Source organism: Urocampus carinirostris, chromosome 3 (genome assembly GCF_059441175.1).
Source record: "Urocampus carinirostris isolate Australia breed hairy pipefish chromosome 3, RoL_Ucar_1.0, whole genome shotgun sequence".
Lineage (NCBI taxonomy): Eukaryota > Metazoa > Chordata > Actinopteri > Syngnathiformes > Syngnathidae > Urocampus > Urocampus carinirostris.
Window position 1 is genome coordinate 65,033,342 of NC_142351.1, and position 22,055 is coordinate 65,055,396.

At 38.2% G+C, this 22,055-nt stretch overlaps 1 protein-coding gene across 2 annotated transcripts in view; it reads right to left on the minus strand.

Annotated features, from left to right (window-relative positions):
• epha2b (eph receptor A2 b) overlaps positions 1-22,055 on the minus strand; it is a 95,688-nt gene that overhangs the window by 60,862 nt on the left and 12,771 nt on the right. For both annotated transcript variants that reach the window (XM_088332997.1, XM_088332996.1), the window contains exon 3: positions 14,391-15,039. In XM_088332997.1, the coding sequence (XP_088189123.1) occupies positions 14,391-15,039 (649 nt within the window). The remainder of the gene's footprint in view (positions 1-14,390; positions 15,040-22,055) is intronic.

Genomic DNA, 22,055 nt, shown 5'->3' on the forward strand with positions numbered 1-22,055 from the left:
TTCTTTGTACATCTTGCTAACTGAAAGCTTATTTTTCAAAGGTATATTTTAGCTTCCCCCCTTTAGCATCCCTGCTAGTCTGGGGACCCATAGTTAATAAATACAGTATGGAAAATTCTGTATTGTAACCCACTAAGGCGCAAAATCTTAATGAAGCAGATGAGATTCTGAAATGAACAAAGAAAGACAAACTCATTGTGATAGGGAGTTAAGCCAATAGCATATCAACATTGTCATGATGCCATAACGCACCCCAATAGCAGACCAGTATTTTGGAGATGTATAAGGCAAGTGATTTGCAGTCATATACACTAACACAGTATACAGTGGGACCTCGCTACTTTGCGGTTCACCGTTCACGGTTTCAGAGCTACGCGGGTCCAAAGAACAATAATAATAAAATAAAATAAAAATTCTAAAAAAAAAAAAAAATATATACATATATATATATATATATATATATATATATATATATATATTTTTTTTTTTTAAAGGGGCGTCGCTACTTCAAGGATTTTCACTTTTCGCGGGTGGTTTTGGTCCCAATTAACCGCGATAACCGAGGGATTACTGTAGTTTGAAAGCTGTAATTTTTAGCCACATTAAATAATTAATTGCTGATATCATATAGTGGGGGGAAAAATACTGTAATGGGGGACTGAAAATACTAGAAGTCGACCGATTATTGGGCGGGCCAATTATCAGGACTGATATTTGGGAATTTGACTGATATTGGAAACAGCATTTTTATTTATTCGGCGGGCCGATTATGAAGTCTCAGTTGCAGCTAAGACTTTCTCTCCATTGATTCTACTTCTCCCCTCACCTCCTTCTCTCTCTCCTTGCTACGCACCCCGTGCCTTCTGATTGTATAAGCAACAAGGGGCAAAGCCTCTGAAGCAGGGACAATTTTGTTAGAGCGCAAGCTCAGCTAACACTCCCGCCGGGCATGCCTGTGTTGGTCATAATTGCAAACACGTTTTTCTAAGAGATAGCGTAAAAAGTGTCTTATTTTAGAGAGGTACTTTAGGTGGAAACTGATACATTAGCTTTTATCATAACAATAGCTCATCACTTAACCGTGTGTGTTTGTGATTGAAAGAAAACAAAAAATAAATGCAAAAGTAAGAATAGTAGAAGTAAATAACTGTTACCGCATCTTTAATCCGTCAATCTGGCTCTAAAACTGGGGTGCCCTCACTTTGCAATTCTAATGTATTCATGATAAAAGGTTGCAGAGGGTTATCAAAGTTTTTTTTTTAATTTATAACAAATATTCTTTGTTTCTTTTTGCATTATTTTAAACTTTTTTTTATTGACTCAAAATATCGGCCTCCTCTCAATACTAATAATCTGTATCAGCCCTGAAAAAATCTATTTTTGTTGATCCCTAAAGAATACATCTTATTCCAGACTGTAAACATAAAAACATCGTAAGATAGAGCATAGTAACTTGGGAGCCTAATGTATACATTGACTTCGATAAAGTAAGTACATGTTTCATTTTGTAGTACTAGCCCAGCTTGGCTCTCTGACAACAATCATCCAAGGCTATGTTCGACAAATCCTAAATGAACAAAAAGGAAAACAAATTTTGGGAATTCAACGGCTTTGGGAGTAAAGAAGGCAACAATTAGCAACCAATGACACATTAATTCATGAAAATTTATAAGGAACTGTGTTATTTCTCCGTTTTCAACGTTTATGTAAGTATACAAGCTCGTTGGCAGCCATTTTCCAAAGGTACGGAAGCCAAACACCCATGTTACAACTCGTACATGGAATGCCGCAATAGCGTGAAACAAAGCAATCATGGTTTTTGATTTTTGGAAAATTGCCTCCCTCATTATATCAAACAGTCAACCAGGTGGCAAACACAGCTGTTCTTTTGCCTTCAACTTTCTGGCAAAACACACTGAAAAAGTCAATGAAAGTGGGCAAGTACAATGTTACTATGGAAAAATCCAAGCCAAACGGGTTAGGGAGTCAAGCAGGGATTAGGTGGCCTCCGGTTTCCGCTGGCTAGCTGTTGTCGGACGGGGAGATGAATGACACGCAGGGAAGGAAAGTGCTGAGCTCACCTCGCACACCACAAGAATAACACAATACACGTTACATTGCTGACACTTGCAACACAAAAACCCTACCCCCTGAAAACTGCCCCCACACTGCCACCACATGCATCCATACGCAAATCATTCCTTGACTTCTTTTCAACCAGAAAAGCCTATCGAGTAATACATTTGTACTGAAGAAACTAGAGGTTGACCGAGTATCTGACGGGCTGATTATCGGCACTGATATTTGGGAATTTGACGGATATCGGTATGGGCATTTTTATTTATTCAACGGGCCAATTGTTTAGGCTCAGATGCAGCTGAGACTCTCTCAACTCGGGGCGGAGCCACTGAAGCTGGAAGAATAATGTTAGGGCGGAGTAAACAGTGGTAGCTATGTTAGCTCCTGATTCCCCACATGCCTTATGAATCAAGACCGCTGATAATACTGAGATTTTGAAATAGAAAGGCGTGTGTGTCATTAAGCGTAGAAAGTGCAGCTAACTTGTTTTAGGAAAGCACGTTCAGGTGAAGGCTGATATATTAGCTCCTATCATAGCATTATTTGGTCAATCAAGCTAGTGGGTTTGTGATTGACATTTTGACAGGGCATAAAAAGAACGCTAAAGTGGAAGGCTAAGTGATTAGCTCAAACTAATTTGTCAATCTGGCTCTAGAAAAGGAGTGGCCACACTTTTCAATTTGCCCGCTCTGTTGACAATTTGATTTTCTTTTTGATTTAGGTTAATTTGAGCCATATTGGTTGTATAGACATTTTTATGTATTTATTATTAAAAAATCAGGGAGCTATTTAAGTTTTTATGTACGATTATGTACGTTGCTGCCAAGCCTAATTTTATTTCCTGCACTGTTATTTTTTGGTTGAAGAGAAAGATTAGTCATATTAGTTGAAATTCTAATTTATTGCTGGAAACAATTTTAGTCAGTGGAGGTCACTCCCGGGCCGCGCGACGGAGCAAGTTCGGCGGACGCGGCGTCACCCTAATAAGGATAAGCGGTGCAGATAACGAGATGAAATTAGATCTTTTTTTTTTGGAAGGGGCGTCGCTACTTCGCAGATTTTCACTTTTAGCGGGTGGTTTTGGTCCCCATTAACCGGGTCTAAAAAATAATAATTAAAAAAAAAAACGTTTTTTTTTTCTTTTTGAAGGGTCGTCGCTACTTCGCAGATTTTCACTTTTTGCGGGTGGTTTTGTTCCCCATTAACCGGGTCTAAAAAAATAATAATTAAAAAATAATAATAATTTGTTTTATTTATTTTTTTGAAGGTGCGCCGCTACTTCGCGGATTTTCACTTATCGCGGGTGGTTTTGGTCCTCATTAACAGCGATAACCGAGGTCTTACTGCATGTTTATATGTTATTTGTTAAGCTTTTACAGCAAGTGAATATTGGTTCCAAATATCAGTTATTGGCCAACTATACTAATAATTGGTATCAGCCCTGAAAAACCCATGTCGGTTGATCCTTAGAAAAAAACATTAAGCATTTAAATATATATTACTGTATATCTACACCAAGGGTGGGCAAACTTTGAGTCACAGGATGGATTGAGTTAAAAAGAAAATGGCACCAGCAGGAAAAAAAATGATTAATTTTAGTTTTATATCTACCTGTTCAGTCTTGAATCCGCAATCTCAGCATTAACTGAGAGAAAAATGTATCCCTGGTGATCAAAAATCCAAACCCAAAATCAACCGTATTTAAAATGCACATTATTTTTTACCAACATTAAGGGAAACTGGACCAGAATGACACCATAATCGATTTTTTTTAACTTTATTGGTAGTAATAGTAGAAGTTATTAGCGATGATGTAGATAAACACTGTATTTCAGTATTTCATTACAGTATTTTTTAGCAAGTGTAACAATGTATGGGCCTTTTTCATTTCTTGGTAATCGCAAGCTTCGTTTCCATGGTTATGATGTTTTTGTTCTCTCTTTAGCATAACTGAAGGTCTTGGAACTCATAGCGAATAAATACAGTACAAAAGGTAGGGTATAATATTGTATTGCACTAACTAGCAAAGTCTTTACAAAGCACATGAGATTCTGAACTGAGTCAAGTGAAAGAAAGGCATTGTGGGAGTTTACCCAATACACCAGCATCCTACATGACGTCTACCATTAGCACACAGTCTAATGCATGAGACACAAAACACAGGTTACTTATACTTGCATGCAAATAATGTCAAAGTAACTGTTGATGTCATATGTTGAGGAAAATGCTACAACAAAATTCTAAAAAAATTACAATGTGAAAATATTTTAAGATCCCTAACTTGGAAATTTACCGTCTGGCCAAATCACATAACATAACAAACGGGGCCAAACTAATCATTTCATATGTGAGTAATCCCATTGAAATTGTATCTAAATGACAATGTTGCATATTCCAAGTATATAATTATGTTTTTCTGGGTCTCTTAGTCATGCAGGTTAACACTGTCACGCAAGGGGGATTTTTTTTCCTCAAATGAAAAAAGAAAGCAAGATAAAAGTTATCAGTTTATTGGTTGGATTTCCTGCTGGCTTGTTGGCAGCGATTGCGCCCTTTACCAACTCTCATGTGGAAACAATGACTTGAAAGTGTCTTTATCATCCTCTCGTTATTTCCACAAAAACTCCATACCCTATCGGGCAGAATCTACCTCGGCACTATGGCTGAAGAAGGCGTGGTTGAATGTAAAAATAAAAGCTGGTTTAGTGTCAAGTAGGGATCGACTGATATGAGTTTTTCATGGCAGATATTAATTTGCTGTAAAAGCTTAGAGATAGAATATAATTTACTTTTATTGTCATTCTTTGTAACCATGCACACAGAACGAAATGTCGATACACCTGACCCGTACAGTTAAACTGTAACGAGCTGATGCAGGCACAGCCAAACAGGGTGCCACCATTTTATACCCAACAGCTGTGTTGGGAGTAATTAGGTGACCAAACCCCCCAATTCCAAAAGGAAACAAAGAATAGTTGTTGTAAATTAAAATAAAACTTTAATATCTCACAAAAGAATTTTGGCAAAGAAAAAAATAGAATTTCACACAAATAACATGACTAATGTTTCACTTAAACCAAAAACTAACTGTGCAGGAAATACAATTGGGCTTAGCAGCAACCTATGTTAGGCTACATTAAACCTTAAATAGCTCTTAATTTTTTTTTACATAAATGAATTAAAATGTCAATACGACAAACATAACTTCATTTTACTCAAAACAAAAAGTGCATGGAAATTTCAACGCTGCTCACAAATGGAAAAGTGTGGGCACTCCTGTTTTAGAGCCATATTGACAAACTGATGTTATGGTAACAGCTAATCACTTTAGCCTGCTTTTTATGCTCTCAATCAAGAACACATGCGCTTTATTGACAAACTAATGTTATGATAAAAGCTAATATACCTAAGCGTGCGTCTCTTAAACAAGTTAACCACTTTTAACGCTTTTCTACCACAAACTAAACGGGGAGGAGTAGGAGCAAGGGAGTGAGCCTTGTCAGCAAGTGAGGCTTAATAATTTGCCCGTCAAATAAATAAGATTGGCGATATCTATCATACTCGGTCCCTTTTTACTGCATTATTTCTGTGTGTGACAAAACTTTCAAACAATACTCTGTTGGTGGCTTCTCTTAAAACAAGTTAACCACACTTTTAATCGCAAAACCGCTTTTCTATCACAGACACAGGCATGTCGGGACGCTCTAACGCTATTGTTCTTGCTTCAGTGGCTTTGTCCCGAGTCGCTTATCCAATCAGGTGTTCAGCGAGGAGGGAGGAAAGGGGTGTGAGCAGCAGAGAGAGAGTCCCTGCATCATTTAAGACTTAATTATTGGCCTATCCAATAAATAAAAATGCAGATACCTATATCGGGCGAATTCTCAAATATTCGTGCCGTTAATAGGTTGACCTCAGGTATAGTGTCTAGGCACTGTGGAGAAAATCTCAAGAAGCCAGCTATTATTGGACACGACATGAAACAGGTCAACTAACTTATCTGTGTTCATGCAAAAGCAGATAAAGTGAAAAATGGTGGTAGACCTTGGTCTTAGAGGGCTGAAGGGATTATTTAAGACACAGCTGGTTTGAAACCGAAACAAAGGGAGGCTGTGAATCACCTGCTTTTATCAGGATGTTTGGAAGCAGCCTTGCTCAAATTCCACTGTTATCACAGAACTCTAAGACCCCCAAAAAAGCTCAAGAGGAAGTTGTCCGTCTTCTAAAAGCCATCAAACATTCTTTAAACAGTGCCTTAGCTTTTGGTTTTCCTTTTTTCATTTTACAAAATTACATTTCAAGTGTGTCAGATGCAGTGCTGGAGTTCACACCTACGCCTTCACTCCAGTCTGAATTAGTCGGTTCGTTCGCCAACGACATATTTGTCTTCATGGATTCTTTGTTTACTTTACATTTTTTAGCTCTGTAGTGTTAGCATGTCAACAGTTAGAGTACAAAAAAGCTAACAGAGAGAATGTTTGTTGGTATAAGTTTAATTAATTATAAATTATTAATTATTAATAACTAAATGCAGGAAAAAAAAGGTACATGAAAACAAAGAAAGTATTTCCCGACTCATCACTTTCAGGATGATCTGCTTCGTGTTACTCGCTAGCACCAATTATTCTATAAAGGTCTCCTTGTGACAAAACAAAAAATATTTGTACTTGAACATGATACCCTTCTATTAGATTACCCTCAATTCCCAGCTAATTCACATAATTGTCATGGAAAGAGCCCAATTTTAGAGTATGTCCTGGTTTACGGAGATTGACTTGAAATTTTCTACCCCTACGCGACCTTAATTTCTACTATGTGGGGAGAATGGTGCAGCCGTCCTCTAAACGCTCCCATCAGGGATGTTCAAACCTGGTTGGTGTCATATTCATGACACCAAAATAAACTTTGTCTGGCAGCTCGTTACCCTTTCGGCGCTAGCGTTTGCGTTAAACGCTGGAGATGATTATCGGAATATGTAGAGATGGGACAACAGCAATCCCTCGCTATAACTATGTTATAGTCATGGTTTTACTGCTCCAAAGATTTTGTCAAGTTTGAAATTCTGATTGGCTAAAAAGTCCTTCAGAGAGTAGGTATGGTTAAACAAAAATGGAGTACACCCAAGGGATACACTTTTGGTGATGTACTTTATCATGTGGGATACAGTAACTCGACTTTTTGACGTTTTCAATTATGGTGTAAAATAAGATATATTTTTCAGCCTCTCTCTACATTATTTTCTCAACAATACGAAAAAAAAAACAACAACTTGTTTTGTGTGCCCAAAAACTTGCGGAATTTCTGCGTAATTTCTCTAATATGCCTGTCAGTTATTGGTCGATGTTATACAAGATGCTGGTCTGCTATAGATTTGTGTCGCGGCATCATTAAAATGCTTATATGATATTGGTTCAACTACCTCCCACAATGGCTTTCTCTCTAAATTCACTCAAGACTTTGTGAGTTTGTGCGATAAGACTCTGCAATTTTTGGAATACAGACGCTCCCCTATTATGAACATTCGAGTTACAAACACCAACAAACATTTTTCCGGGATGTCAAATCACATTCGGACAATGCTGTAAATCTGATTTTTTATTGTGCACCTTTTTCTGAGTACAGGACAGTATAGTAGTGCTTCTTTCCACCGATACCGGCGTGTTGTGCTCTGAGAGCTCACCCAGGATCCACCGGATTCCTCTTCCTGTCACTGTCCCAATTCGTTTGTAAACATACTGCACTATATCTCCAGTGCGCTAAGAAATTTGACATTTTTATTGTTAATTATATCTTGTGCATCCATTCAATAAAGCTGGTGTAAAGTGTAAAGAGGCGAGCCATTTCTTTGGAAATGAAAGTGGAGTAAGGAAGCTTAATGTGGTTGAGAAAATGGTTGGATGGCTTTTTTTGCCCACTTTTTACCACAGAGGAGGATGTAGCCTAATTCTTGAAGCCTATCTTCCAAAAGTAAGTTACACTTCACTTTATTTATCTTTATAGAGCATGTTATTTTATCAAATGTCCTTTTTTCAGTTCAAATCAATACAAGTTACTTATACAAGCCTTAAACATACAAAATATAAACCTTAAACATGCTTATACAAACCTTAAACATGCTTATACAAACCCTAAACATACTTACATGAACCTTAAAACATTCTTATATGAACCTTAAAACATACTTATATGAACCTTAAAACATACTTATATGAACCTTAAAACATACATTCCATACAAACTATCGCACTGAAGCAACTTACGAACAAATTCAACTTACAAACGATCGTCCGGAACGTATCTCATTCGTAATTAACGAGCGTCTGTATATTTATTGGCTATGGGTCCCAAAGGTTGCAGTGGTGCTAAAAGGAGAGGCAAGAACATGATAACCATGTAAATGAAGTTTGCGATTATCCAAAAATATAAAGGCAAACAAATCACTACCCTCAGTTACATATCCGCAACTAATTGACATTTGGGACAACTATTCAAAAAATGAGGCAATTAAAGCAATAAAAATTCTTGCAAGTGGAACTTTTAATTTAAATCTGCTGTCTTCTCTCTAAATCCACCCACTTACTCCACTGTACCACCTAAAGTCACGTCACACCTAAAAAGTAGAGGGTGGGAGTTGCAAGCTCACAAGACCAGTAGTTACTGAAACACACCGAAGTCAATTACTAAACATTAACATCAATTGCCAAGCAAGTTGAACTTTGTCATCTAAGGATGAGTGTGGAAAATGAAGAGACAGAAAATAGTTTACAGGAATTCTCTGCCTAGACCCTCTTACCCGTCAAGGCTCCAGGTTGTCCAGGATACAAATTCCACAATCATCAGTTTAAATAGTTCTCATTGTGTGTTTCAAAATTCAAACCTTGACCCAGGGTTTAATGTGATGAGACAAGATGAGCTGAGAACCCAAAGAACTGAACACAATCGCAAAGTCCAGCGAAGAAGGCTAATGATAAGGGCCTGTTGCTATTGTACCAGCAAAGATTATGGGCGAGTAACAGGACGAGAGAAAGGAAAAAAAAACGGGAGCGAGCCAAGCATTTAATTGATAATTGACCCGATTTGAATGTGTTCCATGTTCTGCGACCGCAGTCCTAACTCAAAACATCTCAAACAGTCTCTCACTACTGAAATGAACGGATATGCCAAAAAGAACCGATTTTTAAGTCGTCAAAAAACGAGTAAATACACACAAGTAATCTGGGTTTCACAAAAATGCCCAACTCAAATATAATTGGGTACGATTTTAGGGACAAAAACATGAATGCTTTTACTCGCACGACTTGAGGATTGCTAGCAGCTAGCAAAAAAGTTCAAAGAGGTGCTTTATTCGGATGGATGGATGATGGGTGGATGGAACAAAGGATGGATGAACGGATGGACAGATTTTTAAGGGGTGGACCGGTGTGCAGATAGTTGATGGATAAATCAATGGATGGATGGAACAATTGATTAGGTCAACAAAATATCGGCCGAGCGTCCGCGGCACAGTTCTGAGGTCACGGGATCAAACCTTCCTGTGTGGAGTTTGCATGTTGCTCCACGCACTCCGGTTTCCTCTCACATTCCAAAGACATGGATGTCAGGTTAATTGGCCAGTCCAAATTATCCCTAGGTATGATTGCGCGAATGAGTTGTCTGTCTCAGTGTGCCCTGCGACTGGCTGCCAACCAGTTCAGGGTGTCCCCTGCCCACTGTCCAGCACCCTCGCGACCCCAGTGAGGATAAGCGGTGCAGATAATGAATGGACGGTATTGGCATTTTTATTTATTTGATGTCCATTTATTAAGGCTCAGAATAAGCCGAGTCTTTTTCTCCGTTTCTCTCTTTCTCCCTCTCCCTCCATCCTGTCTCACAACCTATCCACCCCGCACCTTCTGATTGGATAAGCGACTAGGGGGTGGAGCCACTGATGCAGGAATAACGTTAGAGAGGAGTAAATTAAGGCAGCTACGCTAACTCCTGAGTTCCATCCTGTTTTAACTAAGCAGGTACAGGTGGAGACTGATATATATGCTCTTATCATAACATTAGTTCGTCAATCAAGCATGTGCATTTTGTGATAGAGTAAAAGCATAAAAAGTGCAGTAAAGTGGACAGCTGAGTGATTAGCTGTTAACATTACATTAGTTTATCACTCTGGCTCTAAATCAGGAGTGCCCACATGTTTCAGTTTGCGAGATACCTTGAAATTTTGATGCACTTTTTGTTTTAGGTTAATTTGAGACATTTTGGTTGCATTGACATTTTAATTTATTGTTTTTAAAAAACAGGGAGCTATTCAAGTTTTTATGTACCTTTACATAAGTTGCTGCTAAGCCTAATTTTATTTCCTGCACTCTTAGTTTTTGGTTAAAATGGTTTAAATGAAAGATTATACATATTAGTTGTGATGGAATTGTAATTTATTTACTGTAAAACGTTTCAGAGAGCTATTAAAGTTTAATTTGAATTTACAAAAAAATATTCTTTGTTTCTTTTTTCATTCTTATTATTTACTTTTTTTCGTTGTAAAGAAATTCTTACACCAATTTTTAAGCTTTTACAGCAAATGAATATCGGCTCTGAATATCAGTTACAGTCCTCCTGCTATCGCTAATAATCTGTAACGGCCCTGAAAAACCCATATTGGTTGATTTTTACAATTGAATTTTTGATAGAATGATGAATAGATGGAACAGTGAATGCATGAACCAATGAATAGATTAATTTTTAAGTTTTATATAGAGAAGGGATGGCTCAATGGAGTAGCAGATATTTGCAGTATGAATAGACAGACAGGCGGATGGGCAGGGAGATTTAATGATGATTGAATGATGGATGGATGAATGCTTGTAACGATAAATAGATTGAACAATGGATAGATGGTCAGAAGGAACACATTATAACTATAATAAAACTTGAACCAAAACGTAGCATATCTTTGGCATCGGACAATTCATTTTAGCCAAATTTGACAGCTATATGTCAAGAAAAATATATTTACAACGTTTCTAATCCTCTTTTACAACTTTGATACCTAAAATACCATTCGTAACAATTTTAACTGTGTCAAAGAGAGTAAGGTACCATGTTAAGATGCTACATTTCCTCAAGAAACATGTTAATAAACATTTCGTCAATGACTGATTTATCTTCATTTTGATGGCCACGGCCCACAGCAGCCAAGATAAACTGTGTGTTTTCATTCCAAACAATAGGGCTGACAGATGTAAGTTACAGTTCATAAACGTGATCAAATTCACCGCCCTCCATTGACAAAATTTATCATCCTGCTAAGAACCATTCTCTGTTGAGAAAATGTGTCTGTGAGCCATCTTGGGCTGTTTGAAGCTTAGATGGAGAGCCAAAGCAGACGTTTCCAGCCTCATCTCCAACTTCCTTTATGCCTCTCAGATTTGCGGCGTTAAGTCATTTTTTTATGGAAGGTCTTGACCCGAAGACGAGCGCTAGCAGCACATTGCCAAACGGATCAGGAATGTACCAAAAACACAGACCTTCATTGTTCTCCTTACCTTTACATTCCAGTCAGTTTTAAAATCACAGCACTTCTCCAAATGCAAAGTTGTGGCCTCATTTCTCCCCCCGCGGCTGAAAAACGAAGTACCGACAGTAAACTTCGACACGTTTGTGCGATTGCGAGGGGGAGATCTAAGTGCAAATCTATTGCAGGCGTGCGGGATTTACGACCGTAATTCAGTATGCAGTTGGCCTTGTACGCATACCTGTGATGTGTTCGAGGAAAGTAGTAAATGAGACTCATGGGAGTCACGAGGTCTTCAGGTATTTGAATGGCCTGTCAGTGCATGCCCACCTTAAAAGCTGCATCCCAAAGGGGTAAAAATGAATCTGCTTTTTCATCAGGAAGTAAAAATAACTGAAGACCAGATTTTTTTTAGGCATCTGAAAGGAATGGTATAAGGCCATTAAATAAATGCGATAATAAGGAATGATGTTAGAATTGAAGGGTATATCTTAAAAATGATCACATGCAGAGAAAAGGGAAATGCACTTTGTGTACCTACGATATAGGTATGGATGAATACTAAAGATTCTGATATTAAACATCAATAATCACAAATATACTTAAAAGTAACTTTTAGTAAAAATCATTATTTTTTTTTGTTTTATTGGATTTTCTTGTGTGAAATGTGTTGATTTTAGTTCTAAACGATATTGTGGGTATGTCATAATACATTAAGACCTACCCTAGCTAAGGAATATTGCCGTAACCAATCTACAATCTTGACATTTGTCAAGAATAAGGAAGTAGGTAATACAAAAAATATTTTAAGGGCAAGTGGCAGCATTAAAATCACCAACTGCACTGTACCAGCTCAACTCACATAACACTAAAGGTCAATACGATTTTTTACTTGGCATGTATATCCATTCACAATCGCGGGGATGCTGGAGCCCATCCCAGCTTTCTCCGGGCAGTGGGCAGGGGACACCCTGAATTGGTAGCCAGCCAGTCGTAGGGCACACAGAGATGTAATTAAATCATATAAACGTAAACTACACAACAGTTCTTACTAAAGCCGCACGATTTACCAAAATCTAATCAATACTGCGATTAGACGTAGTGCGATTGTGTTATCGCAAGACACTGCGTATTTTTCAAAGATTCAAAGTTCCAGTTTGTTATTTGAATGAAGGAGTGTTTGGCCAACAGGAATTGTCACAGTTCAGGTTTTAACAGCGCCGGCCAATCAGAGGCATGTTTTAATGCCACCAGCCAATGAAGGCTAGGCAAATTTTGCATGCAGTGCGTGCGCAACTGATTAACTGACAGCTTACACCAGCCTTACAGCCCTTCCACAACTGGCCACCAAAACAAGCGCGACAGCTCGTAGTTTTAGTGGCTCATTACATTGAAAAAGAAATTCATTACTCAAATCGGACACTGAGGAAAGTCAGAAGAGCGCAAACAATGCTAATCACCAACGGGTGCTGTCGCGTCCAGGAATCGGCTGAGGTGGCATCGCAAGGCACAGCTAACAGCAAACGGCAAACAACTCTTAAACTACCACTGTGGAACGTGGGTAGTTGAGCTCCATCTCGTGGGACACTGCTACATTTGTTTCACAGTCACAGTTCAGAGTTAAGAGACGACAAAGAGGAGGGGGTCCAGCAAAATGGTAGAGAGGAGGACGCAGCCCCAATTAAAATTAAAGACATTTTAGCAAAATTCTATAAAGTCTTGTAATTTGTGGAAAGGAATCACCCGGAATAAGTGACAGGTCAGGCTATGGCTCATTATGTCTGCCTCGCGAATTTCTGACGGATTGTCAGAAGCCGGCAAAAGCGTATGTCATGAGTTCAGTTTTTCAAGAATTGTGAGGCAAAAAAGTAAATTAATATTTTTATTATTTATTCTTTATTCTTGTTTTTTTTTACATGATGTGCCTCTTGTTAAACGTTTTTGTGTGGTAATCTAATTTTGACATGTATTTGTTTGATGTTCTGATGTTCTTTTACTGTATGATTTATTAAAAGAATATGTAGGTGTACTTTTGCAGGGCTTGGAACAGATTAGGGCATTCACATTCAAAATGCGTCTCTACCTACGAAGTTTTCAGGTTACAAAGCTATTCCAAGAACAAATTTAATTCGCAAGTAGAGGTACTACTGTATTTGTGACTATTGTTTTATATGTATATACAATATTAATGTTTTATCCGGAGTCACAGGGTTTGGAACATATTAGCCAATTACCGTAGGTTTCTATACCATATGACAATTTTTCCCTATGATCCCCGCCTCAAAAGTGACTATTATTGTATCCTGAGGTTTTACAGTAATTATTCCCGGTTTTCTGTGGGCTGTCATCAAGACCTGTTACGTTGAGAGCCGTAATGGGTTTAATATTTCCAGGAATCACAGTACCACATTCTTGAAAGACTTTATATTTCTGCAAATTGCTTTCAATCAAACAACCTTTACTATCACTTCCAGTTTTATTTGTAACGTAATCAGGCTGGGGGGGAAAGAAAATGAAAGTAAAGTGACGCCGAGAACGAGTCAAAGAGTTTCCCTGTGGATTAATTTCTTAGAATTAGATAAGGTAGACACGCACATACGAACTGACACATCCACTGTGTGGTTTTGGGATAATGTTGGAACATGTAGCATTCTTTCCGAGGTAGAGGAGCCGCGTTAGCCAAGAGCTGAATTCCACTGAGCGATGATAATAACGCCCATGCCAAACATACTTAGCAAATAACAGTATAGCAACCCAAACAAAAACGGTTGGTACACAGAGACCCTCACATCCCAGCGACATATCCGGCGCTTACCTTCACAGGCATCTCCGACTTTCTCGTGTCCGGCTTTGCACTGGCACTGCCCGACCGGCACCACCCATTCTCCATCCACAGTGCAGTAGACACGAGGCAGTTCCTCGCTCACAGCGTTCTCCACGCAAATCCCATTCACTTCCCTCAGAGCTTGGTTCTCGCCACCAGCCACTGTTTCAGGGAATGACGCTAAACTCATGACGGTAGCCGGGCAGATTTTGTAGTAAACCTTAACGGACAGGAGCGCCACGCAGGCGCCGATGTCTTGAAAAGCCAAGTAGAAGCCTTTCCTGGAGAGGTTCTCCACCACGCGAGTCTCTGTGTTGATGTTTAGCTCATTCTTGCTGGTGATTTCGTCGGGGGCGATGGTGGCCACTTTCTTGAACTGGCCCTTGCGGAAGGTGGTGCCCACGTCCACATCTGACTCGGAAGTGAAGAGGTTGAAGGTCTCTTTGCAGGTCATGGAGGCACCGTCGAAAGAGTTGCAGTCACGTACAATGAACTGGAGCTCGGCAAAGACTCGCGAGGCTGAAGGTCGGCGCTGGATGAACGTGGTGCGCAGCCAGTTGTCTTGCTCACGCTCGCCAACATTGCACACAGAGTAGGTGTAAAACTGTGAACCGTTCAGAGTCCGCTGGACCACCTCCCACTGAAATCAAAGCAAGGAAACAGCAATTTTTAATTCAAATTGTAAAATTGACAAAAAAAAATCAATTTGGGCTGCAATAACTTCTGCTTAAAATCAATGGTTAAAAGCGTTGGCAACTATTTAGATCATTAATTCATTATAGCATGTGATTTATGTGTCACCAGTTACGTTAAATCAATGCAAATAGTAGTGCACAAAATTCAGCTGTGAGTTGGAGTATCAGTTTGTTCTGGCAGAGAGGGCCAAGACCGTTTTTATAAAAAAATTATCTTACATTTTTTTAAATATTTTTTATTAAAGATTGCATTTTCACAAAACAATGCCATAACAGTTTCAACTTTGTAGTGTTTGACAGTTTCACCATTGAAAAAAGTTAACAATTTTCAAGGGAACAGAAAGTGCTGCAGAAGTTCAGAAGGGGTGAAAACAAAAACAAAAAAAATGTAATTGCAAATGGAAAAAATATTTGCGAATATGAAAAAGATTTGCTATTACACGAATATGTCATATCAGCTACAGACCCAGGTGCAGTAACGTGCACAGGTAGACAAATTGATAGTGTTATGCTATAATATTGTATACGGTTGGTTTGTTGGTATGACTAGGGTCACTGGGCCATTTCCTGTACACCGAAATGTTGGTTATTGGTCCATCTAAATGCCATGACTTGTCCTCAAAAACTACTCTGAACATTGACAAATGTAATATCACCCAAAGTGACTCAGTCAAAAATTTAGGTGTCATATTTGACACCGATCTGTCCTTTAAAATACATGTTAAGCATATAACAACAACACCTTTTTTCCATCTTCGCAACATTGCTAAAATCCGCCCTATGCTGTGTCAGTCGGATGCAGAGATGCCAATTCATGCGTTTGTTACCTCCCGTCTCAATTACTGTAATGCACTACTCTCCGGTCTCCCAGAGTCCAAAATCAAGAGCCTTCAGCTGGTAGGAACACAAGAAAGTTTGATCACATTAACGCAATTTTGGCTGACCTGCATTGGCTCCCCGTTAGCTTAAGATGTGATTTTAAGGTTCTGTTGGTAGTATACTGATGGGGTTGTATTTATCCTACAGTTGACATTTAATATGTTATATGTGTTCTCAGCCATTTTGAAGAGTTCTCAGCCCGTAAACTACTCTCCAAGGCCATGAGTTGTTTTTTTATGTACAGACTGTGTTTTTGTTCTCATATACCAACGAAATACATCCTGACCTGGCATCCCATAACTCAAGATTGTTCTTCACCAAAGAGCCTGGGAAAAAGGAGTTTCCCAGGACCAAGGTCACCTGTCATCATTGGATGGAAAGCAGGCCTTCGAAAGAAGACTAATCAACTCTACGTAGCAAAGGCAAAAACTGAATATTAGAAGGGAGGTTTTTCGAGGAGATCCTCAGAGCCGAGCCAGAGCGCAGCAAGCAGGGCAGAGCGAGCGAAAATATGTCTAACAGCAGAATCTCGGCGGCTCTCAATATGATGATTAATAAAGTAACTAATTATAAAGAACCGATTCTCTTTGTCCTATATTGCAGAGCGTTTTATTATAAATGTTGGAAACTTGAACCTAACATTTAATTGGTCCTTCGAGCCGGATTCCAAGATGCCAGATGATTCCAGGACGCGAGAGGAAAATCCAGGAAAGACTGTGGCCACAGCATAAAGACCCTTTTTCCGGGACTGGACCTTCCCTCGCGGGCTGGGATCTGACGGTTGACGGAAAGCCAAGGACTTAGAGAATCGTGAGTAAAATTTATTCATAACATTGTGTGCATACCAGTAAAAGTAAATGTCTCGCACGGGGGGTAGATTCTTAAGGTTTAAGGATCCTCCGTCAAAAAGATTAAGAATCCTTTGTAGAAAAGGAAAATCTTAACAGAGACAAAGATTAAGAATCCTCCGTTGAAAAGGAAAAATACGGGGGGCAGATTCTTAACAGAAAAACCCTGACAATTCTAGACTCTATCAGGTAAATAGTTTTCAGACAGTTAAAATTCCGCGGGAGGCGTGGACTCCCCTAACCCAGCGCTTTAAAGTTAGTTAAATTTCACAAGGATGTGCGGAGTCCTCTGTCAACTGAAAATAAGTGGAAAAAGAACAAGCGATGTAAGAACGTGATCACGATAAAAAACAAGACGTCTGTGTGATTGAGAAAGAGCGAATGAAATATAAAGTTGCCCCTGGGCAATTGTATTTTATATAAAAAAAAAGAAATAATAATAATAATAATAATAATAATAATAAATACTCGATGAACCCATAGGTGAAGAGTCATTTATAGGGAAGACCCGACCGCAATCGAGCCTCTGTGTTACTGGATAAAAGTGAGAAATTTGGGAAAAATATAAATGCGTTAAATCAAAATAATGCCAGAATAATACCGAAAAAGATAAAATATTCCTGTTTTCAGTTAAAAAAAAAATTGGTAAAAAAGGACTGGGAAGAATAGGAAAAATCTAATTGAGTGAATTGAAATACACTAATTTGAGATAAGGGCATTTTTATACCAAAAAAATATTGAAAAAATTGTTTATAAATATTTTTTTTTCTCTTTCAATTAAAATGGAAAAAATGGATTGAGTGAAATTCAAATGAGTAAGATAACTCATAAATAAATAGATGCCATTTTCACATTAAATAGGTGAAGCTAAAATAGTAGATTTAATTGGTTTAAAGAAAAAAAAAAAAAAAAAGAGAGAGAAACATAAAGGGGAAAGTTAATTAAATATTCAGAGAGATAATATGGTGAAAATTAAGTGAGACTAACCTTAATACAATAGATTGGGAAAAAAAACCTTACTTTTTCAACATTGAACTGTTTTAAATCTAGAGTAAGTAAATGGGTAGAGTGGAGCACATTATAGAGTGCTTTTGAAGATCTTCATTGACTTGAAATGCGTTGTTTAGATGCAAACCATTTGCGATTTATGGCATTACCTTTGTGGAAATACCGTAATGTATCCTAAAAAAGAGGATAACAAATATACAGGGCCATATATTGAACCGCGTCGATTAATGGCTGCTGCCTCTTTACTGAGGGAGGAAGAGCAGGCACACAGTAATACGCCTCGCTCCACGCCGCCCCCACAATATGCCAAATATCATTCACATGCGCTAATACCCCCCAGGCCATTTACCCGCTTCCGAGGAGAAGCCGGAGCCTGGTCACATAGCATGTCAGGAGAACTAGGCAAAATACTGTCCCCCTCACCACAAGTACAGTCACTGGCACCTATAGGTGAAGAGGGTAGGGTTTTACCGCCCGATTCTCAATGGCTAAAAGGCCAAGTGGACCCCCTTATTGACAGAGTAAAAAATAGATATAGATAACGAGAAACTGATTAATCCTGAGTAGGTCAGATCATGGGTCATAGCACTGCCTTGGCAGTGATTAATTAAAAAGGGATGACGTGATAGGAGTGAAAGAAGAGAAAAGGGAGTTATTTTTCTGGGTTGAATAATGGTTTTAAATCTAGAAGGGGGATTCACACGTGACACCGAGCAAGCTGTGAATAAAAAAAAAAAAAAAAAAAGAGGTGAATATGAGGACGCAGGAATTAAGTGGACACTAAATTAAGGAGAAGATAAGGTTATAGTTATAATTGATACAATATTTACACAAAAATATTTGCATGTAAGATGTTACATACAGTTGAGATTTGTGTAAATATGCATTTGGTGAGAAACAGCCACTGTAGTAGTAAAAAAAAAAAAAAGGGTTGTCAGCATTGTGCAAAACATGTGACAGTAATTTTATAGATAAGCTATAAAAATAAAAGAGAACTATATAAAGGATGAAAATCTATTTGAAGGCAAATGAACATAGACATAACATATTGTTTTGCTTTAGAACAAGAAATGAGAGAATTGCAAAGTATTACAATAATAAATTCGACTACAAAAATACTGTAGTGATACAAAAACTACACTATTTTGTTGCCATAATGAGAAATATTATAGACTAAAAAAAAAAAAAAAAAAAATATATATATATATATATATATATATATATATATATATATATATATATATATATATAAGGGAAGGAAAAGTTTGATTTTACAGCAAAAGTGTTGCTGTAACGATGTTTTTGAGTTTCAGAATTTTGGTTCTTGTCTCATTTGGACTCAACAATCCGCTGAGGAGAAAATGGAAGAACGGTGAGGAAAAAAAAGTAGCATTACTAACGATGATGAAGATACTTGAATGGGATGAACGATGGTAAGTGAAAAACCAATTTTTATGATATTAAAGGAATATGTCAACAATAAAGGCGTTACAGGTGAGAACCAGAAAAGTTTTGTGTTCATATTCGGCCGGTATGAACCATAACTATGATAAGTAGATCTCATCTTGTTGGAATCCATCACAGCGATCATCGAGCAGCGATTGGAGGACACCCTGAACTGGTTGCAAGCCAATTGCAGGGCACACAAAGATAGACAATTCACTAGCTCATTCACACATAGGGACAATTTGGACCAGTCAGTCCACTTGAAATGCATGTTTTTTGAAAGAGGAAAGTAAACCGTAACAATGAGAGCATGCAGGCTGGCTTGGAACACACACACCTGTTCCCAGGTCCTTAGTAATGCCGCACACGTGCTGGCCACTGCGCCACCGTGCTGCACACACATATATAATATATATCTCATCTCATCTCAGCAGCTGCACCGCTTATCCTCAGTAGGGTCGCGGGGGTGCTGGAGCCCATCCCAGCAATCATCAGGCAGTGGGCAGGGGACATCCTGATATATATGATTTTTTTTAAACTGAACTATCAATAATGATAATATGATAGGAATTTTGAATTCCGTGTACTAGCTTGCTAAAGATTTATAGATCTTGGCAGAACCCCTGAAATTTAGTGATACAAAGATCGAACTTATAAATCGGTGACAAATATAGTAGATATCTGCGTATTCATTCAGTTTTGATCATCGAATTATTAATTTATTTTCTGCATTTGTTGATGGTAATTGCGAATAACAGGCTTGTCTTTTTCAATTTTTCTACTTTCTGTACTTCTTTCTTTAACATCTTAGTACAACATAATTCGTGATGTCAATCATCAAAGCAAATGAGCCGTAAAAGTAAGCTCTCTTTGATGAATTGAACAAGGAAAAAGCCGTTTGTCTAATAAAAAGACTAACCTTCGCTCGACAAGAATTACCAACAACAATGACGTAATCTCGAAGCGACGAGATCTCATTAGTGAAGATCGGCGTGCAGGAAAATAAAAAAACTCATACAGCAATACCAAAATAACGATAAGGTTTGTAATGCGTTAAATCCTTGTCAAAGAGTAAACTAAATGATAATGACAATTTAAAGGAAAAAAAGTTGCGTCCCCAGCATAAATGATGCGTCTAGGACAGGTAAGTGGGAAAATGAAAACACTGAGTGTATAATACAAGATAATTATACAGAATAGTTTAAAAAGAAAGGATATTTGAGTAAACAACTAATCATTTTTCGTTGAAAATGCGAATAGCAAAGGGTAATAACTTTAAGACGTGTAGTTTTGCTCTTAATAAAGCAAGGACGATTAAAGCAATGAAGATGACTAAAAACGGTCCATAGTTTTAGTGTCAATCTTCTCGTTCGTAAATGGACAAATTCAAAAGAGGCGTAAGACGTAAAAAGATTATTTTCTTAGTTGTTCTCGTATTACAGAAAAGAAGAATCGGGACTAGAAATAATTAATAACGTAGATGAAGCTATTTCAGTCAATGAATAAAATGTTTCCTTTAAACAAAGGAAAAAAGAAACGTATTAATAGTCGGACCAGATCATGTTGATCTGTATAGCCTTGATCACAAGGGATCTCGAAGGGCTGCATAGAACATAGACTAATGCGTAGAAGCAAAGATTGTTGCGCAGAATAAAAGATATGAATAAACAAAATAAATACACTCAACAAGATGGTTCATGAGTGACGGGTATGTATTGCTCTATATTGAATCAATAACAAAAGATTGATTATGATTACAGAGAGAAGAAAATACAATTAGAAAAGTTATGACATTAAGTTCGATTTGGCATTTTTAGAGATTTTTTAGATCTTTTGAGATTTTTGATGTTTAGATAGTGTGTGGGTTTGGAATTTTGACAAATTTAGCCCAAAGGACAATGATTACACACTGAATTTTTTTAGAATGAGTGTTACGATTGACAAGTGATAAACAAATGTGTAACAAATACTGACTTATGGTTTGGTTAAGTTAAAAGGAAACGGTTTCTATGGAAGAGCATTTTTAGAAGATAGATAGATAGATAGATAGATAGATAGATACTTTATTCATCCCCTAAGGGAAATTCACATTTCCAGCAGCATCCCTGAGCTGAGAACAGTACAACAATAAAGCCAAAAGAATACAATACACAAATACCCAGTGTGACGTGCAAATGCCCACTTTAGCATGTTATATAGAGTAACCAAATAGTGCTACACAGAACACATAATGCAGTAAGATTCAGTAATATCCAATGTAGGTGGTGTGGTTTAATGTGGGCCTTTACTCTGCCGGGTGGAGTTAAAAAGCCTCATGGCATGAGGAAGAAAAGATCTCTTCAGTCTGTCCGTAGTACAAGACAGTGACAGCAGTCTGTCACTGAAACTGCTCTTCTGTCCGGAGATAATGCTGTGAAGCGGATGCGATGGATTGTCCATGATTGACCTCAGCTTTTTCAGTGCCTGTCTCTCAGCTACTGTTGTTAGGCTGTCCAGCTCTTTGCCCACAACAGAGCTCGCTTTCCTAGCCAGTTTATTGAGACGAGAGGCATCCTTCTTCTTGACGCTGCCTCCCCAACACGCTGCCGCATAGAAGAGGGCGCTTGCCACTACTGTCTCATAGAATATTTTCAGGAGCTTTTTGCAGATGTTGAAGGAGGCCAGCCTTCTGAGGAAGTAAAGTCGGCTTTGCCCTTTCCTGCATAGAGCTTCTGTGTTGGCAGTCCAGTCCAGTTTGTTGTCCAGCTGCACACCCAGGTATTTGTAGGTCTGGACAAATT